Here is a 9,091-nt window from a genome sequence, read left to right as displayed (position 1 = left end):
CCACTCCAGCAGCTAGAAAAAGGGCATGCTTTCTCCTTTTAAGGACACTTTCAGATATCATACTTCTGCTTATATCCTATTGCCTAGAACTTAGTTACATGGCAAGGCAAGCCTAGCTGCATGGAAGGCTGGGAAATATAGTCTGTCCTGTGGGCCATGTGTCCAGATAACATTGGGGGTTCTATCAGAGAAGGGGAGAATGGGTTTTAGGTCAACGGACACACTCTCTATTCTCTCAGTAAAATATATGGACACTGTGGCCACTATGTGCCAAAGGCTCATGTTTAGGGGGTTGCTGTTCCACCTACTGTAGCTACATAACAAACCACCCTGTTTTAGTTTCCTAGGGCTGCCATAACAAAGTACCATACATTAGGTGGCTTGAAACAACAGCATTTTTTTCTCTCACAGTTCTGGAGGCTAAAAGTACGAAATCAAGGTTTCAGCAGGGTTGGCTCCTCTGGAGGCTCTGGAGGAAGATCTGTTTCATGCTTCTATCCTGGCTTCTAGTGGTTGCTGACAATCCTTGGCATTCCTTGGCTTGTAGACGCATCACTCCAACTCTGCCTTTGTCATCACAAGAGGTTTCTTCCTGTGTGTCTCTGTCTCCTCTGTGTGTCTGAATCCAAATTTCTATCTTATTAAAAGGACACCAGTTATTGGATTTAGGGCCCACTCGAATCCAGTATGACTTCATCTTAAATTGATTACATCTGCAAAGACCCTATTTCCAAAAAAGGTCACATTCACAGTACAAGAGGTGTGGTGAAATGAGTCCCTTTAGTGGGTTTTTGCCTTGGTTCTTTGGAAAAACAGCTTGACAGATTTTCCCCCTAAACCCTGAGGAGTTACCTTTGCTGTAGTTTTCTACCCCAGGGGGTTTGTTACTTTTGTTCAAATTGATGGACATTTCCTGGGTAAGCAGTAAACAGCTTGATGGTTTGATACTTTTTGTCTGGCCCTGTGCTGCAGCCTGCCCTGTGACTGTTCTATTTTATGTACCTTGCAGGGATTGGTCAATATACTATAGACTACTGTGGTGCAGTGAAATAATATGGCCCTTCTAGCCATAGTCTTTATAACTCCCACCAAATGACTGGCTGGGACTATGCAAATAAGGTGCTTGTGGACCACCAAGGGGATTATGTAGCTTGCTAATAATGTAAATAGGTGAATGGCACCTTTGTGGGGTGGGACCATGCAAATAAGGTGTATGGAACCCTAATGAGGGGATCAGTCAGTTTTGCCATTCTGCAAGGCTTAAAATGAGCCATCCCAGAGGCGAAAAGAGAAGATCTCACCACCACCAAGAGAGAAGAGCCAGGAGTGGAGTGTGTCCTTTAGATCCAGGGTCCCTATGCTGAGAACCTCCTAGATTCAGGAGAGAGAGAAAGCTGTAACATCAGAGACGGCGACAGATGATGAGAAGCAGCGGCACAGAAATGGTAGCAGCAGAGGCAGCAGAACCAGGAGACTGGCAGGAGATGGCGTGGTGGGCTTCCTGGCTTATGGAGTGAGAAAGCTGAGTGCCTTCGGGCAGGAGGCTTCCTGGTAGAGTGGGGTACCTCCCAGCACTTGGCAGTCGAGCTAGGCTGACCAATCCACTGAACAAGAGAGCTGAGCGCCTTCGGCCAAGGCTTACTGGTAGAGTGGGGTGCCTCTAGGCACTTATTGGCAGAGCTAAAAGGACTTTGTAACACTTGCCCAAGCAGGGCAGAGGCCAAAGGGCCAGAGAGGCATGCCTGCGGGCATGGCTGAGAAGAAGCCGTCCTGATCAAAGAACTGTACCCTGAGTGTTCCTGAACCTGAACTGTAACCTGTTACTTTCTTAATAAACCCTGTAATTGTGAGTATTGTCTGTGAGTTCTGTGTGGTCATTGTAACAAATTATCAAAGCCAGCAGAGAAGTGGTGAGTGCCAAGGGGAGGACGGCTGGTGTCATGGATTGAATTGTGTCCCCCCAAAATATGTGTCAACTTGGTTAGGCCATGATTCCCAGTATTGTGTCGTTGTCCTCCATTTTGTGATTGATATAATTTTCGTATATGTTGTAAATCCTGATCTCTGTCTGTGCTTAATGAGGCAAGATTGGATTATGTTGAAGAGGATTAGGGTGGGATGTAACACCCTTGCTCAGGTCACATGCTGATCCAATGTAAAGGGAGTTTCCCTGGGGTGTGGCCTGCACCACCATTTATCTTACAAAAGATAAAAGGAAAGGGAAGTGAACAGAGAGTGGGGGACCTCATACCACCAAGAAAGCACTGCTGGGAGCAGAGCGTGTCTTTTAGACCTGAGGTTCTTTAATGGAGAAGCTCAAGGACCTTCCTCCCGAGCCGATAGAGAAAGCCTTCGCCTGGAGCTGGCGCCCTGAATTTGGACTTCTAGCCTACTAGACTGTGAGAGAATAAACTTGTTTGTTAAAGCCATCCACTGTGGTATTTCTGTTACAGAAGCACTAGATAACTAAGACAGCTGGTGTCAGAATTGGTACAAAGTTTGGAGAGTGGAGGTATGTCTGACCTCCACCTCATGGGAACCACCTTTAGGCTGATCCTGGTTCTTATCCCTGAGGAATCTAGACAAGTTCTGGTACTCCTAGATTACAGGGGGCTTGGACTTGAAAATATCTTTTTGGGAGACACATCAGCCCAGTATACACCCCTACGTTAGTGGTATAAAGCAACAGCTATTTTATTATGTTTATGGATTCTCTGGGTTAGGAATTCAGAAAAGGCACAACAAAGATGGCCTCTGTTCTACAATGTCTGGGGCCCAAAGGCTGGGGGTGAATTATTGGCTGGGGGTTGGAGTCATCTGAAGGCCCGTTCACTCACACGTCTGGCAGTTTATGCTGATTCTTGGTTGGAACACCTACATGCGGGGTTCCATATGAGCTAGTTGTGGCTTCCTCACAGCATGGCTAGGTTCTACCAGTGAGCATCCTAAGAGAACCAAGAGGAAGCTGTATCACCTTTTATGACCTAGCATCAGAAGTCACATAGCATCACTTCCACCATACTCACAGGCCCACTCGGATGCAAGAGGAGGGAACATAGCTCTCATCTCTCAGTGGGAAGTGTCAAGGTGACATTATAAGATGAACATGTGGGATGAGAGATCTTACTGTATCTATCTTTGGAAAATACAGTTTGCCACAGCTGCTCTCTAATATGTCCTTCACTTCTGTTCCCGCAAGCTGAGTTACAGATTTACCAACAGTCAGTTGTATTTGCTCTTATATCTACTTATGTTAATTGCATTCATCATTGTGCTTATATCGTTTAATTAGATGTTTTTAAATGGAAAATATTTGTGAATAATACAGTGTCTAGCAAAGGAGAGAGACCTGAAATTAAAAAAATACATATATTTGTTATAAATAAAAGTATCACATGCTGATTTAAAATTTAAATAATACATAAGTATATAAAGTAAAAACTGAAATTGATGAGTGCTTTCCCCTCCTTGCCACAAACTGCAATTTCCTTACCAAAGAAAAGCTGACCCAGGAGGAGAAGGAGGACCTTCACCATCGGTGTCTGGCCTGGATCAACATCATCCTAACCCACGGCAATGAAAAACTGGTGGAGTCTGTGAAGCAACGTCATTTGAAGTGCAGTATTCTATCTACATGACCATACTCTTTGACATCTTTTATGAGACCCATCTCAGCATTGGACATGGTAGGTACACATGTAGGGAGAAGCTGGAAGCTGGTACTGTGTAGTCCAGGTGCAAGAGGAAAGTGGGGTGTGTGTGTATGTGTGTGGTGGTGGTAAGTGGTCTAATTCAGGATATATTTTGAAGTTATTGCTGACAGAATCTGCTGATGGATTGGATGTGGGATGTGAGAAAAAGCGATGAGTCAACGGTAACTCCAAAAAAAGAGTTGCCACTCTGAGTTGGGGAAAAACACAGGAGAGGCAGGTTTCAGGGGAACGATTGCACATCAGACTTGCCTATTAGGCACCCAAGAGGAGATGTCAACTAGGCAGTTGGATGTATGTGGCTGGACTTAAGGAGAGAGGTCTAGCTGGAGAAGTGAATTTGTGAGGTATCGGGGTACAGATGGCATCCAAAGTCACGAGACTGATGAGACTGGAAGGGATATGGTTGTTGACAAACAGCAGGAGAGTGAATAAAGGAAGGAACGGAGCCTTGGGGTGCCCCAGTAATAAAGGGGAAAGAGGAGGAACCAGCAAAGGAGACTGAAAAGCAGGTAGGAAGGAAATCAAGAGAGTGGTTTTCTGGAAACAAAGTTAGGAAAGTGTTTCAAGAAGGGGGTGATCTGCTGGGTCATGCGCTACTTGTCGAGGTCTGAGAAGTGACCACGGGCGTTAGCAACATGGAGGTCACTGGTGATGTTGATAAAGGTAGTTTCAGTGGAGAGCTGGAGTGTGAAAGCCTGATTGAAGTAGGGGGAAAGGACCAGGAAACAGAGAGTAGACAAAGTTCTCCAGGAATTTTGCAGTAAAGTGAAGCTTCTAGAAAAGGGAAGGGTAGCTGGAGAGGAGTGGTCACTTTTTTTAATAGAAGAAATTAAAACAGTTGTATATCGATGGGAATGATACAGAAAAGAGGGAAAAATGATGATATAGTAGAGGACGTGGAGGTAGAGTAAGGGTAAGCGCAACAGCTTACCCTTAGGCGAGTTGCTTCACTTCTGTTAAATTCACTTTATTCATGGATAAATGTAGAAAAATAATGCTTACCTCACCTCGGGTAATATCTTTCAGAAGATGAGAGAGGACAGGATTTGGTGCACAAGTGTAGAAATTGGCTTTAGATAGAGGCAGTTTATACATGATTACAGGAAGAAAGCAGGTAGGTAAGTGAGGTAACGTGAACTTGTGAGTTTATTGATCCCTACAATTTTCTCAGTGAAATCAGAAGCAAAGTCATTAGCCAAGAGTGAGGATGGAGAAGGCAGTGATGGAGGTTTGATGCAAGTGGGGAAATATGGTATAATTCTTTAAGATTATAGATGGGGCAAACCGAAGGGTAACTGAAACCGAGATGAGATGATGCAGGGTAGAGTTACATTTTGCCTTGCAGGATTAGTCCCTCCGGGCGCTCGGTAGTCCGCGTCGCGTTTCCTTGGAGACTGAGACGCGAGAAAAAGCGTCTGGTTTGGTGGGGAAGTTCAAGTGACCTGGGTAACCGCGCGACCCACACACAGACAAGGAGGCTGGAGAAGCCGAACAGGCATCCCAAAAGATCAGGTCCCCAAGGTCTACAACTCTTCTTCCATTTTCCCGAATGGCGCACGTCTTTCCAGAGTGGGTAAAAAGGAGCATGGGTACTGGAGTACGCGTGCGTGACCCCATCCCCGCTAACCTTGCCTTCGCCCCGCCTCCGCCGCCTTCTGACTCCGCCCCTTCCCCGCCCTCATCTTTCTAGCTCCGCCTCTCCTCCTTTCCCAACCCCGTTCCCCTGTGTCCCTGGTAAACTGTGGTATCGGGTTCGAGGCCTCATGCCTGTTTCAAGTTTGCTGCTTGTAGCCCCCCGGGCTGAGTATGATGCTGAAGTTTTTTCCCACCCCCAACTCCTTCCAGACTCGACCGATCTGGGATTCGCTCCACAATCCGCAGGTACCAGGCTCTGGTGAGTCCGGGAGGGCTGGAGCGGGAGTGCGGGCTCGCTGATCCTGGGCCGGTGGTTCGCTTCCGCTCAACTCCCATGGTCGTGACTGTCCCGGGTGATAGAGCCCCGAAGCCTGAATTACAGTATCAGCTGTGTCACATATTTGCTTTGTGACCTGGGGAAAGCTTTGAATCTTTGTTTCCTCCTCCCACTTCCTTATCAGAATCTTAGGGTATATTATAACCCCTTGCAGTCATGGTGACCCCATGTGACAGAGTAGAACTGTCCCATAGGGTTTTCTTGGCAGTAATCTTTACGGAATAGGGAGCCGTGGTGGCACAGTCGTTAATTAAAGTGCTCCGCTGCTAACCAAAATGTCGGGGCTTGGAACCCACCAGCCACTCCACAGAAGAAAGACTTGACAATCTGCTTCCTTAAAGGTTTACATCCTTGGAACCCCAATGGGGCAGTTCTACTCTGTCCGATAGGGTCGCTATGAGTCAGAATTGACTTGACTGGAACGAGTTTGGTTTTTTGGTTTGGTTTACCACATATTTTACAAATATTATCTCTCAGAATCCTCACACCAGCCCATGGAGGTAAGTTTTATTATTAGATCCAGTTTACAGATGAGGAAATTGAGGCTCAGAGAGGTAAAGTCACAGATATCTGTGATGGGTGGAGCTGGGATTTGAACCAGCAATGCTGTGTGACTAATTGTGTTATGTCTGGTAGGATTATGGCCCATGGCAGCGGTCTAATCAGAAAACCAAGCCCTCTGCTCTACCTCCAGTCCAACCAACCAGCGACAACAAGAAAAACAAGAGGAAGGGCTTGATTAACGTCCAGCCAGGTGGGCAGAGGCCCTTGGGGGCTGATTTAGGGGTTGGGGACAGGATGGAGTGTTTGCTCCCAGTCCTTGGTGTCACCATTTGTGTCAGGCTAACTGCTGTAAAAAATATATTCAATTTCTTCATCTTTGGCAATAGTGGTTGGTACGTAAATTTGAATAACAGTCACATGAACTGGTCTTCCTTGTAGGCATATGGATCTTATCCTATCACTGACAGTATTGTACATCAGGATAGATCTTGAAATGTTCTTTCTGACAATGAATGCCTCGTCATTCCTCTTTAATTTGTCATTTCTGGCATAGTAGATCATATGATTGTCTGATTCAAAATGGCCAATACCAGTCCGTTTCAGCTCACTAATGCCTAGAATATGAATCTTCAAGTGTTCCATTCATTTTTGACAACTTCCAATTTTCCTAGATTCATACTTTGTACATTCCAGGTTCCAATTACTAATGGATGTTTGCAGCTGTTTCTTCTCATTTTGAGTCATGCCACATTAGCAAATGAAGGTCCTGAAAGCTTTACTCTATCCACATCATTAAGGTCGACTCTACTTTGAGGAGGCAGCTCTTCCCCAGTTGTCTTTTGAGTGCCTTCTAACCTGAGCGGCTGATCTTCCAGCACTGTATCAGTGTTGCACTGCTATTCATAAGGTTTTCACTGGCCAATTTTTTTCAGAAGTAGACTGCCAGGTCCTTCTTCCCAGTCTGTTTTAGTCTGGAAGCTCCACTGAAACCTGTCCACCATGGGTGACCCTGCTGGCATTTGAAATACTGGTGGCATAGCTTCCCGCATCATAGCAACTTGAAAGCCACCACAGTACAACAAACTGACAGACAAGTGGTGTTTTATTGACTATGCAAAATTTGACTGTGTGGATCATAACAAATTATGTATAACATTGCAAAGAATGGGAATTCCAGAACACTTATTTGTGCTCATGAGGAATCTGTACACAGACCAAGAGGCAGTCGTTTGAGCAGAACAAGGGGATACTGCGTGGTTTAAAATCAGGAAAGGTGTGTTCTTTCACTAAACTTATTCAATCTCTGTGCTGAACCAATAGTCCAAGAAGTTGGACTATATGAGGAAGAACGCAGCATCAGGATTGAAGGAAGACTCATTAACAACTTGTGTTATGCAGATGACACAACCTTGCTTACTGAAAGTGAAGAGGACTTGAAGCACTTACTGATGAAGATCAAAGACCCAGCCTTCAGTATGGATTACACTTCAACATAAAGAAAACAAAAATCCTCCCAAGTGGATCAATAAGCAACATTGTGATAAATGAAGAAATACTGAAGTTGTCAAGGATTTCGTTTTACTTGGATCCACAATCAATGCCCATGGAAGCAGCAGTCAAGAAATCAAATGACATATTGCATTGGGCAAATCTGCTACAATAGACCTCTTTAAAGTGTTGAAAAGCAAAGATGTCACTTTGAGGACTAAGGTGCGCCTGACCCAAGCCATGGTATTTTCAGTTGCCTCATATGCATGCAAAAGCTGGACAAGGAATAAGGAAGACTGAAAAATTGATGTCTTTGAATTATGGCATTGGCAAAGAATATTGGATATACCACGGACTGCCAGAAGAACAAACAGATTTGTCTTGAAAGAAGTATAGCCAGAATGCTCCTTAGAAGTGAGGATGCCGAGACTTTGTCTTATGTACTTTGGACATGTTATCAGGAGAGACCAGTCCCTGGAGAAGAACAACATGCCTGGTAAAGTGTAGGGTCAGTGAAAAAGAGACGACCCTCAATGAGATGGATTGACACAGTGGCTGCAACAATGGGCTCGAACGTAGCGTGAACGTGAGGATGGTGCAGGACCGGGCAATGTTTCGTTCTGTTGTACGTAGGGTAACTATGAGTTGGAATGGACTTGATGACACCTAATAGCATAAACAACGGCTGTAACATACAACCCCTACATTTCAAGTGTTAATACAAAAGTTTATTTCTCTTTTATTTCAAAGTGCATTTGTGGATCTGCAGGTGAGATCTCTTCTACATGGTCACTTGGGGATCCAGGCTCATTCATCCTGGCTCTGACATTTTATAAGGTCTTGAAGTCCTCTGGTGGATACCTCTGCATCCAGCTGGAAGAGAGGGAAGAGAGAAACAAGAACATGGACAGTTTTTTAAATTTTTTATTGTACTTCAATTGAAAGTTTACAATTCAAGTTAGTCTCTCATAAAAAAATGTATACATACGTTGTTATGTGACCCTAGTTGCTGTCCCTGTACTGTGATAGCACACTCCTCCTTTCCACCCTGGATTTCATATGTCCATCCAACCAGCTCCTGACCCTCTCTGACTTCTCGTCTCGCCTCTGGATAGGAGCTGCCCATTTAGTCTCATGTATCTACTTGCGCTAAGAAGCACACTCCTCACGAGTACCATTTTATGTCCCATAGTCCAGTCTAATCTTTGTCGGAAGAGCTGGCCTCAGGAATGGTTTTAGATTTGCGCTAACAGAGAGTCTGGGGGCCATGTCTTGTGGGGTCCCCCCAGTCTCAGTTAAACCATTAAGTATGGTCTTTTTACTAGAATTTGAGTTCTGCACTCCACTTTTCTCCTGCTCCATCAGGGACTCTCTGTTGTGTTCTCTGTCAGGGCGGTCATTGGTGGTAGCCAGG

General features: G+C 45.1%; 1 protein-coding gene across 1 annotated transcript in view; it reads left to right on the top strand.

Moving 5' to 3' along the window:
- Positions 1-5,262: 5,262 nt before the first annotated feature.
- Positions 5,263-9,091, top strand: part of CUNH20orf96 (chromosome unknown C20orf96 homolog) — a 23,698-nt gene continuing 19,869 nt past the window's right edge. The window contains exons 1-2 of the mRNA XM_023742396.1: positions 5,263-5,282; positions 5,559-5,701. Coding sequence (XP_023598164.1) covers positions 5,263-5,282; positions 5,559-5,701 — 163 coding nt within the window. The remainder of the gene's footprint in view (positions 5,283-5,558; positions 5,702-9,091) is intronic.

Source organism: Trichechus manatus, unplaced genomic scaffold (assembly GCF_000243295.1).
Source record: "Trichechus manatus latirostris isolate Lorelei unplaced genomic scaffold, TriManLat1.0 scaffold00008, whole genome shotgun sequence".
Lineage (NCBI taxonomy): Eukaryota > Metazoa > Chordata > Mammalia > Sirenia > Trichechidae > Trichechus > Trichechus manatus.
Note: the sequence above shows the minus strand (reverse complement) of the source record. Positions and strands in the feature narration are given on the sequence as shown.